We start from the raw sequence: 20,732 nt of genomic DNA, 5'->3' as shown, positions 1-20,732 counted from the left end.
CAACTTAGCAACTTTATTATCAAACAATTGATCCTTAATGGTTTATCAAAACTATTAACAATTTGCAGCCTGATGATAAAGTTCTACAGCCATATCTCATAATAAGCTATAAATATTGCTTCCATGATGAAAGTAGCTATAAGTGTTTGTTTGATATTTTTTAAGAAATAGTCCCACTTGTTAACATGAAAATATAATCTGAAGTGGATCTTTTGCTATACAAGCACCTAGCAAAGTCGAAGTTTGAATAATCAACAACCTCTAAATAATTAGATCTCTTATGTGTGAGCATAAAATCCTTCGCTCTTTACAAATACTGCATAACCCATTTTGCTACTTTTTGTTGATTCAATTCAAAGTTACTCAGATATCTACCCAACATCCCTACTATGTACGTTATACCCGGATGCCTACATATTTGAGCATACATGAGACTCCTTATAACAAAAGCGTAAGATAATTTCTTTATTTTTTTATCTTAAGTTTAATTTTAGGACACTATTATAAACTAAATTTATCACCTTTTATCACAAATGTATCTTCAAGGTGCACAATTCTATATATCGTACATACTAAGCACCTTTTCAATATAGACTCTTTGTGATAACCCAATTATACTCCTTGAATAATCATGATGGATCTATATACCCAACACAAAAAATGCATCACCAATCCTTCATTTTAAAGTGACCAAATAGGAATTTATTAGTTTTATATAATAAAGCCTTATCACTATTTGCCAGTAATATGTCATCTACATAAAGCATCAAATAATAAATTTTCTCCTGATAAACAATAGATATATACATTGATCAACGGTATTCTTTTGAAAATTAAAAGGAGTAATCACTTGATCAAATTTCAGGTAGCACTAATGGGATGTCTGCTTTAAACTATAATGGACTTTTTTAGTTTACATTCTAGGTGTTTTGAATTCTTATACTCAAAATTCTATGGTTGCACAATGCAAATTGTCTCCTCAATGTCTCCATTGAGAAACAACCCAATTGGTATAACTCCAAGTCATAATGAGCCACAAATATCATGATTACTCTAAAGGAATCTTCTTTGAATAGGTGAGAAAGTTTCCTTGTAATCAATGCATTCATTTTTAGTGAAGTTTTTAGCAACAAGACGTGTTTTATATTTTTCGATATTACCTTTTGAATCCCATTTGGTTTTGAAAACCCATTTGCAACCAATCGGTTTCATACCTTCAAGCAATTCTAGCTTCGATCTTCCATAAATTTCATCTCTTCCTTCACAGCTTCGATCTACTTTCGGAGCTAGCACATAGTCTAGCTTGATTGAAAGATGTAAGATCATTTTCCAATCATGTATCAAACTCATATTCTTAGAGATAGACAATATAATTATCAGAAATTATTGATCTTCTTTCTCTAATAGATCTCCTTAAAGACACTATGGTTTGAGGTAGTTGATATGCTTCTGATATTATTGAAAGCGATCCCTCAATATGAGTGGATATTTTCTTCAACTGAGTTGCAAGTAGCACAGGAGTGTCTAAGATCAGAACATTGTCCGGATTTGCATTTGCTACAACGATAGTGATAAGAATGGTTATCTGATCACCTTCTATAGCAATAGTAGTCAATAATAGAAAAGTTGATATTTTCCTCAAAGACTATATTCCTTACTTTAGTACTCTCATTGTCCTCAATAAACTTGGCATTCGTTTGAAACAGAACCTATTTGAGGAGTTAGAACTTGAAACCCCTCGATCATTCAGAATAACCCACAAATAGCAGGAGATAGTTCTTAAGTTAAATTTTCTTTCATTCGATTTATAAGGCCTAGCCTCAGCTGGACATCCCCAGAAATGCAAATATCTAATACTAGGCTTTTTGCATGTCTATAACTTATAAGAGTTTTTTGTCCTTACTTTACCTGATACTCTATTTAGTAAGTAAAGTGCAGTCTTTATTGGCTAACCCTCATAAAAATAACTCATCATGCTTCTTACCATGTCCTTCAAGATTCAATTTCGTCGCTCAGCTACACTATTTTGATTTGATTTTCTTGGCATAGTATATTGAGCAATGACACCTCACTTGGCAAGGTACTGTGCAAAAGGCTTAGGATATTATTCTCATGATCTGTCATATCTGCTATAGTATTCACCACCATGGTCAGACTACATAGCTTTGATCTTCTTACCTAGTTGGTTCTCAACTTCGGCTTTGAAGAACTTAAACATGTTTAGAGATTGCGACTTCTCATATATTAGGTACAAGTAACCACAGCGTGAATAATCATCTATAAACGTAATAAAGTATGATTAACTATTCCATAAAGCTTTAGAGAATGGTCCACATATCAAGGGTTCTAAGACGTCATTCCACATGTTTGCACCTTTATTTCGTTTATCAGTAGTTTTCCATATAATAGATTCTATGCAAATATCAAAGTCTGACATATCAAGAGATTCAATAATTTCTTGTGGCATCAACCCTTTCGGGTGTCTTTTTGATATATGTCCTAAACGTCTATGTCACAATATAAAAGAATTCTCATTTATCAATTTTCATTTTATACTTATATTACTTGTATGTATAATTTTCTTGTCATTACAAGTTAAAGTGTTTAACATTTATCAATTAAGAAACTTGTACTAACCAGAATTGAATTTTAAAAAATACTAAATTTTCTATTTCCAAATGAACAAGAGTAATCGAATTTGTCCAAATATGAGATAGAAACAAGATTTCGCCAAAAAGACGATAGTATTTTCTAAATTTAGAAATACATTAGTTCCTAAACAAAGCCTAAGAACACATATAGCATCTACTTCATCCCTTTCGCCATTTTTTGTAAAAATATATCTTTCACCATCAGTTTGCTGCCAGCTCCTCAAATAACCCTGCATAATAACACTTATGTGAGTGATAACACTAGTATCTAACCACCAAGTGTTATTAAGCATAATTGCTAAATTAACTTCTGAACTAACAAAGTTGAGAAGCATACCTCTCTTTACACGCTATTTGGCATACACTGGGCAATATTTTATTATGTGGCCCGCCTTCCTATGGAAGAAAAAATTAAATTTCTAATTCTTTTTCTTTTGTTCTTTATGGCATGAACCTGTTTTTTTTTTGTATTTTTCTTACCTTTATTTTTATTGTTTGTCCTCTTTCTTTTCTTGTTTGGGTTCTTTGAGGTGAATGCCAAAAATGAGCACTCTCAAATGTCTTATGCTTTAGTCTCTCCTCCTCCTGCACACACTAAGCTATAAGCTTACTCAAAGTCCATGTTTTTTTTGTGTGTTATAACTGATTTTGATCTAACTACAAGGAAGAAATATCAAAACTAAGTGCACAAGTATATCATCAGATATCTCTAACTTTAATGCCTTAAGTCTTACACGAGATTCGACATCCTCATAATATACTCACGGATACTTTCCTTTCCTCAATACCATATTGAGACAAGCTTAGTCATAATAATGTTTGTCTCAATCTTTTCATTCGTAGTGAATCGGTCCGCAATCTATTTGAGGGAAGGTTTGGCATTTTCATCTTCAAAAATTGAGCTGGAATAGAACTCATGCGATTAGATCGCTCCCATTTCTCAAATGCAGTTTTCTATTTAGTAATTCTTTCTTCGTTTAGACCTGCAGCGCAATCATGCCTGAATGCATAGTCAAGATCCATGCAGCCCAACACGATCATAACGTATTCTTTCTATTTCTTGAAATTTGTGCAATTAAGTATAGGGATATTATTAGCATTAGCAGATATTAAGTTTGCTGCACAAAATAAAACAAAGAAAACTCACAATTATTATTTCAAGCATGTATATTCTAGAAGCAGAGTATATATAAATGTGTGTGTGTGTGTGTGTGTATGTGTGTGTGTGGACACATTATAAGAGACCTAGCATAACATTAATATCAAAGTACTCTTATCGTAGTGAACAAACATTGACAATAAATAAGAACTCCATCTTTGGATAGATTTACTAATCACATAGAAACCTCATAATCGTCATATGTTTATTACCACAACTGTTTATGCAATTTAGCCAAATTTTAACTTTTCTTTGGGCCAACTAATACATGCATGAATAAGCATACATACATATTGATTATTCACAATAGATAATCTGCACAATAGCAATCACTTTGGCGACATATTGTTTCAACTAACCAATTTTGAATTATATTTTTTGAATAATTATGAGTTAATCCTTAAAATCCAAAATTTTGACATCTTAGTTATGAAATTTTGAAGGTTTGAAGTCCTTTTTTAGAAAGGGTTAAATACATTTAACCCTCTTGTACTTATGTTTAAAATTACTTTACACCTATGTACTTCATAAAATCTCAACCCAGTCCTTGTACTTATGACTAAAGTGAGACTATTACTTTTTTGTGAAATTTAACCGAGTACCTGATACGATTCAGACTTCACCGATGTCATTTCGAGCATGGATACACTTTAGGGGTATCTTTTACTCTTATTTTATTGTTTAATTCATAGAAAAATAAGTTTTTTATATGTCGCGTTCGAACGTAGGTGGAGTGCCACCTCATTATTGCCGGTCCACCATCCGTAACCAATTCCATCATCTAGTTTCCCCTCTTCTAATCTACCTATCACTTTGCCCTAACCGCTTCCATCATCTGTAACCCTTCCACCTCCACTTACTCACTAGTGCCACCCCATTATCGCCGGCCCACCACCCTCCACCATCATCAAGGATCTCGTGCCTCCATCCACGGATCCAAAGATGGACTCCCTGATGTTCGTCTTTTAATCGGACGATATCTCGAGATCTCACTGTCTGATTCGCCTGAAGCTAAATTTGTTGGAAATTTCTTTTCCGAGGCTACAACATAGCAAAATTTCATATCGATCAGACAGCTGCATCTTTCAAAATCTATTTTCAAAGTTCCGTGTGAGATCCTATCCAGATCTGAAAATCGAGATAGATCGAGCCTTGGCCTAAGGAGAGATCGTATCACTACCGTAGCTATTTTGATAATTTTGTTGCATTTACATGTCTTCTTTAACAAATATGATAAGGGTATTTTGGTCATTTTGATATTATTTAATTAAGTTTAACGAAAAAAACTAATAGTTTTACTTTAGTCATAAGTATAGGGATTGGTTTGAAATTTTTTAAAGTACAGAGGGATAAAGTGATCTTGGGCATATGTCATAAGGGGGATAAAATGCATTTAACTCTTTTAGATTTTATAATAAAAGGATTAACTTAAATAATTTTTTAACTTTAAAATCTTAAGTTGCAATTTCAGTAATTGCAACCAAACCCCGTCGTCTATAATGGCAATTAGGATTTTAAAACCTAACTGTTGCAAACTAAAATTGCAGCAACACCACTGCTGCAGTGTGCGAGTCCCGTCGACAGATGGTCATGCATCAACGCAACTTTGTGCGACCTTCCTCATTGTAGAGATTACACAACCCCCATGCTTTACTCTAAATCGATTCTGATTAAACATTCAGTAAAGCATTCCTTTTTTTTAACTCTCTTTATGAAACATGGATTCATAGTAAAAAGAAAATTATTTGGTGTATACATCCATATAAGATAAAACAACATCCCATTTTCTGAACCAAGGAATAAATCCAAGATTTAATAATTGATAATTTGCTTGAATCTTCTAGAAAAACTATTTTTCATTTCCATATATTGTGGAGAATGAACCATAATTTCCAAAATTCAAAAAAAAAATAATACAATGGAAATCTTAATTCTGAGAAATTATATCAATATAATTCAACGCCGCTTCTAAATATATTAAAATAATTAAATCTAACGTGAATCGATTGTCATTGCCATTGACGCCGCAAATAAGACGAAGGAGATGGTTGAAAATTTCTAAGGTACGGATTTCGCGTTTTTCAGTTTCACAACATAATGGGAAATATGAACTAAACATGTATTTATTAAAACCACCCTTATGAATCACAACACAATAAATTTTATTGTCACAAGCTCATCAATTGTGACATGGGCTTATACACATTTAGAACCATATTAACTTAATTGTATATCTAGAACCCAAAACAAATTTAAACTTACTTAAGTGAGCTTAACATAAATAGTAGGCATGTGCATTTTATTAAACATATGAGCCCACTAATTATTAAATTATTCTTACATATATATATATATATACATATTAAGTTTAGTAGGAAATGAGATAATTCTGAAGTTGTATGAAAAGTGATTTATTTTCCCTACCAAGAGGAAGTATAGTTGGACTCGGTAGAATTCTCCTTTCACATCTTTTAATGGATGGTAGACCAGTTTTTCCACTCTATCTTTCAAGAAAATTAAATACGCACAAAGAGAAATGCCAAGAACTTCGTAATTCTCCCATTATCATAGCATGCACAAAACTCAGTTTTAAAATATAAATTTGTAGGCAAACTACTCTTCCATTCAGCAACTTATAACGATATTTGGAACTCATTTATTTGAGTACAACCAACGTTTAGTGATCAAACTTAAAATAATTAAAAGCTCCTTGTTAAACTCTAAAAAAAATACTTCTCTGGAAAAAAAAATTGATTAATTGCATTTACACCTCGCGAGTTATTGCTGCCTTTTTTTAATTACAATGTCCCCCTTAATTAATTTATTATTTAAAGTAAATCTTAGATTATGGGTTTAAGTGAAACTCATAGCAACATTGACGAAATAGACCTAATTAATAATATCCATATAAGGATGCCACCTCATCATGTTCTAGATTAAACTAATTAGAAATATTAATGAGAGGGAAGGTAAAAGGAGTCGAGGGAAGAAGAGATTGAACAAGGGCATGTCAGTCCATTATTCTTTGTACTCAAATTGATCTTACACCAAGTTTCCTTACATCGGGTATTACTCTTTTTTATAAATCACATCTTATGTTACACCTATTTTATAATTCACCGTGTCTTTGAGGACTCGATCCCTTATTTTTTTTCCTATTGTTCTTATTTAACACATTTACGTTACTTTAAGTTAGTTTAAAAATACCCCTACTATTCTCTCTCATTAAAAAAAATAAAAATAATTTAGATATTTATAAATTATTTTATATATTATAATAGAATATTTCTTTTTTAGTACCGTCTAAGTAACTCACAATGTTAAATGAGAATTATAGGAGAAAAGAAGGAGTTGGGTTATAAAATCCTTAAAGACAGGGGTGTGAATCACAGAATAGATAAAATGTAAGGTGTGATTTGTAAAAAATCTTTACTTTTTATTTTGTATAGATTCTCAAATGAAGTTTACCAAGATAGAAGACAGTAAAAGAAGTGGTTATTTATAGTAAATCCATATTAAGACGTGACATTGTAATGCATAAAGAACTTAGAAGCATAGTTATCAGAACCGGATCAGACCCGCTGGTCGAACTAATAAACCGATGAACCGATCAACAAACTGGTGAACCGTGCAACCAGCCTGGTTTTCGACGAACTGGTCGGGTCAATTATTTTTACAAAATTACATAATTATCCTTAATATTTAATTATTCTATTCTATATCTTAATAGTATTTTAGTCCTAAAATTTTAAAAATATTTAGTTTATAGTATATCTATTATTTTTTAATTAGGCTTTTGCACATAAATCCTTGAAAAATATTTTATTTGCTTGTATGTCTATCTAAATTTCATATTTACATGTATATCTCTCAAAATATAAATTTTTTACACGTATACCTTTTAAAATCCTTATTTTTTATGTGAATATTACTAGGAATAAACTACCATTAAAATTTGAACAATCTAAATATAAAAAGACAAAAATATTCTTATTCCTATTTAGAGTATTTCTCTTAGTTAATAGTGTTTTTATCCTTTTATATTAAATAACTTAACTTGAAAGTAAACATGGTATCTATATAAATAACATTTGTTTTGAGAAATATATATATATATATATATATATAGAGAGAGAGAGAGAGAGAGAGAGAGAGAGAGAGAGAGTTATTTAGATCTATTTATATATTATTTAAATATTTTTAAAAAACTAGCAACCTTACTACTTGAACCAATAGCCAGTGATCCGACCCCTAATCGGGTCCATATCCGGTTCAATTCTAATAACTATGCTTAGAGTATGTTGAAACTGACAATTAAGGGGGTGTGTCACTAACCTTTGAAAGAATATTCCAATGGGGTTATACTTAATAGGGGCTCTTGTGACTATCTATGGTTTCAAATCCGGACGGCCTAATTAACCTTAGGAAGACTGTGCGAATGAGGTATGCTCAAATGGTTAAAAAGGACTCATGTTATACAAATACTCATGATTTCAAATCCGAACGCTAATTAGAACACTATTATATTCCTACTTCTTTAAAACAAAAAATAATAGGAAGAATAAGGAATTAAGTGAATTCATTTCTAACACCCATACTTCAATTATCTCAAGTGTATAACAGCATCTTCAATTTCATCTATGTTCTGAAACGCATGCTAGACCGAACTCTTATCTGTTAGATAACACTCACATTGAAGATTGTCTTTTCCATCTTAAAACACAAAAGAAAAAGAAAAAAAAAACGTTTCAATAAAATGTATACGGTATCAATCAATACAAGACAAGAATTAGGGGATCAGTTCATGCATGAATAATGAATAGATTTTTGACCTATGTAAGAATTCTTCTGAAGGAAACAAAGAGAATCGTGCAGATGAACCTGAATTCGAGTAGAGAGATCAACAGCAAGATTCAAGCTGTCATCTAAATAGAAAGATGGCAGGTTTCATGCAGCAAAATACTTGAACTGACTCTCCTAAAAAGGGTCTCAAAATACAGCCAGCTTAGAATTGAATATTAGTGTAAGAAAGGTCCTCTAAGTAAATAGCAGAAGGAGATTTATTATAGTAGCATAATAGCATCATTAGTAAAGAAAAAAAGAACTCCTGTGACTGTAAAATGCTTCCAGCCCTGTCAGACTTTCAATAAGATATGAACTCTCAGAAAATTAGACTTGTAAACTTCTAGCCTAGGTAACCAAATAGAGCAGTATCCTCATTTCCAAATAGCTCTTCCACTGACTAGTATGATGATAGAAACAACAAGCACTTTGATTTTATCATAAAAGTACAACCAAGATGAAACATATTAATAAGGGGTCTGATTCTGAGAATCAAATGGAACTCATATAGGAGGAAGATAAGGCATCCAAAAGAAATTCAGCATTAAGAGGGCAATCAATGCGGTGCTGGTGGGCGCTGCTGCACTGCAGCTTGCTGGGGCGGATGCGGAGGTGGAGGGGGTGGAGCCATCACCGACTGATATGGAGGATATTGCTGTCCGTAAGTCATAGGAGGAGGGGCCCTGTACCCATACGGGGGATAGTAATGTGGATACTGGGATTGAAAATGTGGTGGTGGTACAGGAGGGTAGCCATGACCAGAACTGCTTGGTCCTTGCAGCTGAACCTGAGGTTGCGGCTGCTTCTCCAATGCCCCTTTGTTACCATCCTCATGAGAGGGTACTAAAGCACCCATTCTCCGAGGATCCATTGATGGATAGACAGTCCGCTCTGCAGGAGGAAATGTCGGAATGTTGAAATAGTGCAGTGCTGGTTGATGTTGACCCTCTGTGCCTGGTGGCTGTGGCTCCTGGTTAGTCTGCTGCTGAGATATAACAGCTCTAGGAAGCAATCCTCCATGGGACACAAGCCCTTCCCTTGCAGCTGCCTCATCTTCCTCCAGTTTCGGGGCTTGTGGCCTACCCCACATCAGTTTCAGACGCAGACCCTTGATGACTAGCTTGTTAGCAAGCTGTTCTGCAGCCTTTTCCGCAGCTTCTCTGGTGGTGTATGTTACAAATGCACAAGCTCGTTGAGGCACCATTCTGACGGACTCAATCTCACCATGAGCATAGAATTGGTCCCTCAGATCCTGCTCGGTAATACGGGCATCAAGACCACCAACATATAGGGTCCTAATACTCTCATCATCTGGAGGAGTCAGAGAAGGCATCTCACCTGCCTTACCTAGGAGCTTTAGAGCAACTGGGTCATTCACTCTGCAAGGGGGAGATGATATTACATTGGAAAAAAATCTTTACAAAAGAAAAGGTAACTCATAAAAAAGAAAAACAAACAGAACCCCAATACACTCGAGTTCATGACAAGAATATAATTAAATCAATTGTATGTGCATAGGTTTGCAGAGACCTTATTTCAGATGCTGATATAGCTCAAAGGTTTAGCTTGGCTTATCCGACTTTTAAATTTGCATTAAAGTCACTATATCACAAACGTTTATGAACAATGTTACAGCAAAGAATTGGCTACAGAAGATTTCAAAATAGGCAACCCAATGCTCCACAGGCTTACATTTCCTAACAGAACAAATATGGATAGGTTGCACTAGGTGATTGGCACTTGACTCAACCCAACTGAGTAGCTATAGTTTACTATTCATTTGACTCTTAAATTCATAGATTGTATTAACTAAAATGAGAATGATAATTGAAATCCAGACTAAATCTGTAATAAAATGTTAATTCTAGCTCTAGCCTCTAAGCTATCATGACATCAATCACTTCTTGCAACTATTTACAGAGCCTACAGATAATGAATAAAGAAGTCAGCAGCATATTATTTTTTTCTATTTCATTTCTAAAAAGAATAAGAAAATTGTCTTAGCGGATGAAAGTTCCATCCATAAAGAATCTGGCTCTCTATGTAGTACTTTCTCCCTACAGGGTTGACACATCAATGATTGAATATTTAACCCATCATTATATGAATGATGATTCATTCAACTTTCGACATCTTTTGCTATTTTTTCTTGTGAAACATTACCTAATTGCCCATTGATGTGATTCAGACCGGATCAGATCACCTCGAAAGACATTAGGCTCGATGGATCTCGTCTAATTATCTTAATTATTATACTTATATAATTTAGTCAAGTCTTAGTAGGTTATGGTTTCTTAATTTTCTTGAAGAATAAGAATTCTGGCTATCGCGTTCGAATGGGTCGTTCAAATGCTTGCATACGTTCGCACATATAGAGAACATAAATTGCTCGTTCGAATGTGCTTGACCCTATTCGAACGCACCTAGCGAGAAAGCTTGTATTAGGCTGCCCGTTCGAACGCTTGCATACGTTCACACATACAGAGAACGTAAATTGCCCATTCGAACATGCTCGACTCTATTTGAACGCACCGGCAAGAAAGCTTGTATTAGGCCTAGTTACTTTAATTGCTTGATTGATAGGTTAGCCTCTAAATATGTGATTAGCAACCTTATTATGAAATTATGGAATGAATTATTGAGTTAACCTATCTTCTCCCCTCTAATCTGGAACTTCTGCCTCCTCGCTCAAACCCTAGCCGCGTGCCACCTTGACGCCGGTTACCCCCAGCCTCCATCAACTATCAGACCTTCCTTCCTTAGGATACCGACCACCTTCTTTCCACTCTTCCCTCACCTAACAGCACCTCATGCAAATCCTACCTATAACCTACGTCCACTCCATCATCACATTTATCATCACCTTCATCACTACTATCCATCATCTTCATCTTCATCTCCATCATAACTCTGCCAATTTCTGCCCTAGTTACAGTTCAAATCTGCAAAAGGCATAAATACAAAAACGTAGGTCAGGAAGATACGAAACAAACCATTTGGTTTCGTAATTTTCTGGCTACGAGAGAATATTTAATGAATATTTTCCTCCGACTCTGCGGACTGCTTCCCCGCATCCGAGCTTGATCGGGTAGCTGAAGTCAGTTCATAACACCCATGATACCATTTAAGATGCTAATTAACTTCCCTTGGACATGGATGTTCAAAGAACATAACATAAATATGCTACCACGAACACCTATGGGCGGGTTTGGGTTTTGAGAAATGAGAGAACTAAATAATTATTTTCTTTGGAATTGCCCCCACTTTTTACTCTTTGGCTGCAGGAAGAGAATTAGAAAGTAAAATTTTCAACTTCCCCAAATTATCAGACTTATTTTTGCCCCATCCACTCTCTCCCGAGGAGAGCCACTTCTCAACCCTACTTATTAATCACATGTTTTGCATGTGACCGTTAAGTTTCTAAAAGCCATCTCAACCCATCTCTTCTCTAATAACAATCATGCAATCGCTTCTCCTTCCTCCTTTATGCATAAGTAGCACAACAGCATCAGAGAGATTATCAAAGTCTCTGTAAATTCTTTCCAACAATCTATTCTATTGAATATATTATTTTATTGTTGGCATTTGAAGTTGTGATGCTCTTTATTTCTCATTATCCTCAACCAAACAAGAAAAACTGCAAAAATCTTAGTTCTAATATCACACTCACTATTCTCACCAAATACTAGGAAGTAACTTCCCTAGAACTTTCACTTCCCAAATCACTTTCTCTACTTTACCTTCCCAGCGACCAAACATGCCCTATAATCAAGTCATCAGTGTATCTAGCCATATTTTCAACCATTCCTAATTATGCAAGAGCCAATCCTATAGAATTCAGGTCAGTGATTCTTATGTCCTATTGATCAAGGATCCTAGTTTTTATTTGCATAAAATGGATAGTTACAACAGCATAATAGAAGAATACATGCTAATTAACTTGTCTTGGACATGGATGTCCAAAGAAAGATATATAAAGACGCTACCAAGACCACCTATGGGCCGGTTTGGGCTTTGAGAAATGAGGGAACTAAATAATTATTTTCTGGAATCGCCCCACTTTTTATTATTTGGTTGCAGGAAGTGAATTAGGAAATAATATCTAACTTTTCCAAATTATCAGACTTATTTTTGGCCAATCCACTCTCTCCGGAGGAGAGACACTTCAAAACACTACTTATCACATATAAGGGTGAAAATTAAGTCCGACCCTCGACCTACTACCCGATCTAGATACGGATGGACTTTTAGTTAAATATCCGGATATGTATAGTCTGCCCGGCCCACCTAGCTCTTTTTAGTACCTAGGTGGCCTACAATGGCGGCTAGCCGCCCCATGCCGACGCCAACCCACATAGTGGGGCGGTCGGAGCATCACCCCGCCATGGCAGCCGCCAAAACCAATGTTCAAAACACTGGTGAAGTGTGCTTTGACTTGTTATCAAAGCTTTCTCTTGTTATTTCAGGAGCAAGTGAAGTGTGCTTTGACTTTTCTATTATTGAAGGCTTCAAGCTTTCTCTTGTTATCAAAGCTTTCTTTTCGCAATAGTCTTCTGCGTTAATTGTTTCTAAAATAAAAGTTATAATTTGTTTATGATCTTATCTGTATCCATTTATGATCCAATTTTATTTGTTTAAAATCCAATTCATATCCGAAAATTATCTGATCTGTATCTGAAAATTATCTGATTTGCATCCGAAAATTATATGTATTTGTTTACATTGTTTTTAATGGCAGATGTGGCAGCCGCCCCACTAAACAGATTGGCGCCAACGAAAGGCTGACCGGAGTTTTGTCCTCCCTTGTGTTGATGCATTGCAGCGAAAATGAGATGAGTAGCTCGAAGTAGGAGGAGAACGTCATGAGTTTTGAGGGAGAAATGGGAGGATGACAAAGAATGGGGCGGCGCACCGGTCGCCAAATAAGAAGATTGATGCCAGTGAAAGGCGGGCCGAAGCTTTGGCCTCCCTTATGCTGATGCAGCACAGTGGAAACGAGACAGGCAACTCAAAAGAGGAGAGCGTGGTGAGTTTTAGGGGAGAAATGGGAGGAGGAAGAAGAAGAAGAATGGAGAGGTGACCTGGGATTGGAGGTGTTAGGTAGGGAGATGATTTTACCGCCCAAAGTACAAGGATGACAAGTGGGCCATGTTGTTCTCCACTTGTCATTATCCCTTTTTTTTTTTTCAGTTCCCCTATTCTTACATACAAATTTATGAAGAAGCCCCCAAATACTTGCTCATACAACTAGATGAGTGTAGTGCACAATTAAATTTTTTGTATATGCTATATTGGTTACAACTTACATATAGGTGTATAATGTATATTATATAATATATATCTGTATTATATATGTTTATTTATATTTTTTTAACATTAAAAATGCTAGACCATCTTGCCACTTATCTTGTCACCACCTTAAGCTAGGTACTAAGCGGTGGGGTGACCGCCCGCCACCAACGGTCTCCTTTTAAAATATTGTCCGTTTAATTAGAATACGGTTTTAAATTTTGCTATTCATCAAATATTCATATTTGAACTAAAAATATAGATATGCATATGCATATGAGATGAGCACTATCCGGTCTGTATCTGATCTATTTTCACTCCTATCACATGCTTTGCATATGACCACTAAGTTTCTAAAACCCATCTCAACCCATCTCTTCTCTAATAACAATTGTGCAATCCCTTCTCCCTCCTTTATGCACAAGCAGCACAACAGCATAAAAGAGATTATCAGAGTCTGTAAATTCTTTCCAACACTCTACTCTATTGGATATATTATCTTATTGTTGGCTTTTGAAGTTGTGATGCTCTACATGTCTCACTATCCTCAACCAAACAAGAAAAAGTGTTAAGATATTCATTCCAATATCACACTCTATTTTCACCAAACACTAGGAAATAACTTCCCTAGAACTTTCACTACTCAGATCACTTTCTCTAGTTTCACTTCCCAGCAACCAAACACGCTTATAGTCAAGTTATCAATGTATCCAGTCATACTTTCAACCAGTCCTAATTATGCAAGAGCTAATCCTACAGAATTCAGGCCCGTGATTCTTATGTCCGATTGATCAAGGATCCTAGTTGTTATTTGCATATAATGGATAGTTACAACAGCATAATAGAAGAATACATGTAGAAGAAACTTGCATGATTTGGTCAATAAGACACCAATGCTCTTATGACAGTTATGTATTCAGTAATGATAACATGGATCCCAAATACCAAAAAGATTTAAAGAACCAGTAGACTGTGCTAATGTTCAATCACCGAAGAATAAAAGTAATAACAGATATAGAGTTACATAAAAAAATGAGACAAATAACTGAACAAACAAAGACAGGAACCAACTTATCAAAATGTTGCATACATACCCATAGTAACGATCTTTGATATTCTGCTTAGATAATTCTCCAGTTTCAGGCATCTCATGCCTATAGGGACATTCAGCACCACGTGTGCATTCGCCACGCGCATAGAAACTACAAACATGTGCACGGTTCCTCTTGTAATATGGTGTTGTCCGCTGAAGCTTCAAGATGGTATCACTGGGCCTCACCTTTCCATATGAAGACTCATAATCTATTCCAGCTCTGGCCTGTGAAAGAGAATAATATTTGTCAAAGGTAGTGAGTCAACAATGACCATTTCCTTCATAAACACTAGATAAAATAAGAGAAGACAGTGCCACTAGAAATAGATGAACAGTAAGCACCAAGATTGTAATTTGACTATGACAACAGTATTGCAATACTAGATAGATGTGAACAAGAAGAAAGCCACTAAGAAAATAATAGTGATAGCTCCATCAGATATGTAATCGAGAAATCTCTCTTGGACATTACAGTCGAAAAAGAAATTCTTTGCCCTTTTTTTTCTTTTTGAAGGAAAAGAACACCTAAAATCTTCCAGTTCAGAGTGTCCTTTAATCATGATACTTATCAAGGACAATTGCAAGTATAGCTTGTGCTTTGCATACATCTAGCCCTCCCCAAGACCTCATATAAGCAGGAGCCTCATACAAGGGGACCCAATTCTTTTTGATTTGGTGCTCACTGTAACACCAGACAGTAGGAAGTTAAATGCAAGAAGTAACAGCTACAGGACAGGTATAGTAATCATTACTCTGATGTGCATTAAGGAAAAGATGTAGGCATTGGCGGCAAGCTCCTTCAGAATCTGAAATGGACCACATACTTTCCTAAAGGACATAACACATTTCCAACTGCAAAGCTCAAATCTCAGCAGTGCCTTCCAGCTGCCTCATTATAGTGCAGTAATGCATGGTCTGGGTTCTGAGGTGTTCAGGTATTCTCTGTTTCACATCCTCTAACTTAACCCTAACCATGTGCAAGATAGTGGTGAACTCTAGGATATGAAAAATCAGGAAGCTATCTACAATTTCAGAAGGATTCTCCAGGGCCTTTTGTAATTCAGAAAATCAGTCTCATTAAAAGATCAGAAACTTTCAAGAACAAAAAAGCCACAGAACATCGATAAAAAGTATAACTTGTCTATGAAAAAATTATGTAATCTCTGTAGTTAATGATTGATCTTTGGACATCCTAATCTTCCTAGCTTTCTATCAAAATAATAGGCATCATGCTAATTTCCCACATTGATTTTGACAATGTAAAATATATTTTTTTCTCAATCCACTACCTTGTTTCATGGAAGATAGTTGTTGAAAATAGCTTGGCGGTCCCAACTATGTTCACAGGATCAGCCGACTCTCTCTCTCTCTCTCTCTCTCCTTACCATATGGTCATTATTTCTTTTACGGAGAGATCTAGCTCCAACAAACTCCCGTGAACTCCGGTATGTAATTTTTTAATTTAATTTTTTTATTTCCCTCTCAGTTTTTTCATTTCTTCCACTCTCTATCTCCTTTTCTTCTTCTTCTTCATTGCACCATAGTTTTTCTTTTTTTTTATTTGATTTTTTTTCCACTCGCTCTCTTTCTAATCTCTTCTTTTCAGTTTTCACTACACCATATTTTTTCTTTCTTTATTTACTTTATTTTCATTTTTTTGCATTTTTAAATAATATTTAAAATTTATGTAATTAAAAAAATTTTGATCCAATCCAAGCAACCGATATGGCCAATCTCCGTATCGTTTTTTCGGAAGACCAATCTCGATTTTTTGAACCTTGGTCCCAACAGATTATAAGAATGTATTATCAAAGCATCACTTCATTCACCTTTCCATTCCTATAATGTAGGAAATATGGCTACTGCAAAACAAGGACACCAATTGAAAACCTAAACTCTCCAATGAAGAAAAGGTCCTGATCACAAAACTCTCTGCAAGGCTATAAAAAAGGGCTCAAATCTTAAGATGACCTTCCAAACGGATCAAATTCAATGGATAAATACCTGAGGAAATAATAACTCTAGTATTCTCATAGAAAGTCAATAATAGAACAGACTGCTCAGTGGTAGTCTTATTTAATCACATTAAAAGTGCTAAAATCTTCTAAGCCTATCAAGTGAACTCAAATAAAGAGAACCTAATAGAAACTTTAATCCATCTTTTTCCTCCCGATGCTAGGGTACGGCGAAGCGAAAACGAGCGAGGGCAGGGGGACAGCAGCACTGTAAGTAGTCTCCATCTCTCCTTTCTCTCTATTCTCCTCTCTTCTTTCTCTTTTTTCTCCTCTATCCTTTCCTTTTCTTTTCTTTCTTCTTAGCCGTGCCAACTGGCATGGCACGTGCCAGCGGCAAGGCAATCTTTACTATCAAGTTTATTTTCCTATTTTTGACCCATAAATAGACTAACAAAAAAGTCTCTCTTGCTTTAACAACAAGCCAACCATCACTAGTAGCAGCTGAAAAGACTCATTGGTCTTTCTTTCTCCATCTTTTCTGCTTTTATAATTTGACTATCATGTGATTGCATGTGCACTGCTATGTGAAGGTGACAGCAAAGCTAGGAGCAAAATTGTCTATGGCAGAAACTAATAGAATAGAAATGAGGTGTATAACAACAATGTATAGAGCACATGAGTAAAAGATAAAGGTAAGTAATGCCAACATACCCTCCGATCATGCTCTTCAGCAAAGAATTCCCTGTTCACATCACTCTTTGGGATAGCATCATTGGAATTGATAGCTAGAGCAGTGTCTCGAACCTGAACTGGCAACCCATATTCAAGATCCAAGAGACAGACCTGGCACACATTCTTCAGCTTACTGCATGTCTGGCAGACCTCTGACTTTTTGTACCTTGCATCACGACCAGGTCTCCAGCGAAAGACTGTAAATGGACGGGTGCAGATTTTACACTCCTTGTCATAATCTGCCCTGGTCTGAGAAATCAAGGAAAAGATCAAAATTCAAAAACCATTCCCAAATCACATACTTAATGATCAAATCAACTTACTAAAAACTATAAGATCACTACACAAGCGTTAGACTCCCAATTACAGATCATGCTAGGACAAATCCCCAAAACTTCAAGCTTTAGAAAAGACAATGAAATGCAGGAATATTATAATTATGACCATTTAGAAATAATGACCAGTGGTCCAAACTAAGGTTCCAAAAATCGGTATTGGGATCGGGATCGGCCGTCCGGAAAAACGATACGTATCGGCCATATCGACCGCCTGTATCGGATCGGACTATTTTAATTAAATAAAATTCTAAATATTATTTAAAAATGTTGAGAAATTTCTAAAAATTTAGAAAAATTTGTAAGAAAATAATAAATAATAATTACTCACATATAAAACCTAAAAAGTAAAAATCTCTCTTCCTCCCTCTCTTCTTTCCTATCCCTCTAACTGTTAGTCTAAAGTATCCACACTCTCCCACACTTTCTCTTTCTTTCTATCTCTCCCTCTCTCTCTCTCTCTCCCTCCCTCCCTCACCCTCTTTTTTTTTAATCTTTCCCTCTCTCTCCCTCACTCTCTCTTCCTTTTTCCTTCTCTCTCTCTCTCTCTCTCTCTCTCTCTCTCTCTCTCTCTCTCTCTCTCTCTCTCTCCCTTTCTCTCTCCCTCACTCTCTCTTCCTCTTTCCCTTTCTCTCTCTAGCTGCTCCCTTTCTCTCTCTAGCTGCTGCTATCAGCAGCAGCTGACAGCTACAGCTAGCAGCCGCCTGTACGGTCGAAACCAGCAAACTGGTTTTGGCCTAGATCAGGATCGGCCGAAACTCAAACCATATACAGAACATGAGACAGCATGCTAAAGTAGTAGAAATTATAATTGTGACCATTTACAACAAATTGGAATAATCTCAACTAGAGAAGGAAACACAAAAGAAGTATTAACTATTAACTGGATAAAAAGGCACCTTTTAGCTAGGTATTATGGGGCAAGGGTGCAATCTATGCCATTGGGGAAACTACTAATGTTGTCAACTGGTTCTAGATTTCATCAGAACGAATGCAACCAGTTCTTGCAGACAAATGTTTCCGTACTTGAGGACAAATTATTATTTGCCCCTAAAAAGCAAGGATATATGGGTTTACTAAAATAAAGAATGCATGAATCTCCTAGATTATCTTCTGCTTGAACAATAACCCGCTTGAAGAGGCAGAGTCTCTCAAATAAGGATGTCATGTCATCTAGACTGCAGAACCAATGTCACTGATAGAAGTTTTCAAATCACCACGTTAACACTAACATGTCTCTAATGGTCAAAAGTAACATTGAGTGATGCAATTGTAATAACTTACTGGAAGCCATTCAAGCATTTTCAATAAATAGCTGCTAAGTCATAAGGCTGGCTTAATCACTGCAGAATAATTTTAAGTACATGGAATCTCAAATCTCATCTTAGTTTGGCTATCCATGCGAAAACTCTTTTCTTCAACATCTTCAGAGAAAGGAAGTTGATATGTGATCCATCTGAAGCTGTCAGATAATTGCATAATACAAATTATCTCCGCACTGGAGTAACTTCTGACCACTTCTGATGCTTGATTTGTGGATTCTTAAATGATAGAATTTGGGAAAACCACCAGAATAACAGTTGGATATTCTCCCATATTCTTTTCAACAAGTCCAAGATCATCTGGGTCAGAATTATGGTTAAAATGTTATACGAATTTGAAGAAGTATGTACATTTGGCTATCCAGCTTCCCCAAAAAATCCTTAGTTTAGGTTTAACCATTCAGCCATGGATGCTTAACAAGCTATACAAACCAAGGGCAGCTCTCCTTTTCCATGTTTTCATAACAACCCTTTTAATATATGAACAATATTTATGATTGAAGAGTGTCCCAAGCTATATTAAGTAAGTGTGGATTGATCACATAAATGAATCTTAAGTTTTATCTAAGTAATTCAAGTCATATCATCTTAGTTCAGGGGTTTTCTCTTATCTATTGTCTTAACTTCCGTTAGGTTTGTTGATCATTCTTAGCGGCATCATAAGTAATCATGCAATGCTCCCTTAGCACGGAAAAAAGCACGAAATCCCCCTATTTTGATTCGCAAAGAACAAATTACTCAGAAACAAAGCACGAAATCCCAGTGACGCGGAAACCAATCAAAAAGTCTCGTTTCGCCTCATAAAGGACATATCAAAGCAAATTAAGGGTAGGGTTTGATTCCCCTGAGGAAGAGAGTAAGGTTTCGACTCATAAACTTCGATTCGCGAATCAAGAAAGAGATGGTAGAAAGGGGAAAGAGAGATAACGCACCATCCGGACGTAGGGGTTGTCGCCGAGGCAGGACTCGCAGATTAGGGGAAAATCCGACCGCTCCCAACCTTCCGCTTGCGCATCTCTGAGCAGCCGATGAGCCATCGAACGAGAGAGAAACACTAGAGGGTTAAAACACTGAAACTTGTAGTCTTCTCTATTTGAAACAAGGGCGTGGTCAGGTACCCGCGTGATCACTGCTCAGCCGGCTACACGAACGATCCTATCCATCTTTTGTTGAGTTTTTTTACCGAACTAGATTTATTTTTATTTTTTTATCAAAATATATTATCTCCTAAATTTATGACGTCATATTTACTGTAGCTCTAATAAAAATGCTAAACTAATCAGCATTTTTATTATTTATCAATTTTTTTATTAACTACTAAAAGATTAAGTTAAAAGAATTTATATACATAAAA

General features: G+C 35.6%; 1 protein-coding gene across 1 annotated transcript; it reads right to left on the bottom strand.

The window, feature by feature from the left end:
- Positions 1-9,005: 9,005 nt before the first annotated feature.
- On the bottom strand, positions 9,006-20,524 carry LOC140791437 (zinc finger CCCH domain-containing protein 40-like). The gene is made up of 4 exons (XM_073142009.1): positions 20,311-20,524; positions 17,701-17,970; positions 15,036-15,259; positions 9,006-10,031 (listed from the first exon to the last, which is right to left on the bottom strand). The coding sequence occupies exons 1-4, from the start codon at positions 20,413-20,415 to the stop codon at positions 9,209-9,211; spliced, it is 1,422 nt and encodes a 473-aa protein (XP_072998110.1). The 5' UTR covers positions 20,416-20,524; the 3' UTR covers positions 9,006-9,208.
- Positions 20,525-20,732: the final 208 nt, after the last annotated feature.

This window comes from Typha latifolia, chromosome 1 (genome assembly GCF_019914945.1).
Source record: "Typha latifolia isolate L0001 chromosome 1, TyphaL0001v2, whole genome shotgun sequence".
Classification (NCBI taxonomy): domain Eukaryota; kingdom Viridiplantae; phylum Streptophyta; class Magnoliopsida; order Poales; family Typhaceae; genus Typha; species Typha latifolia.
This window is presented reverse-complemented; position numbering and strand designations above follow the sequence as displayed.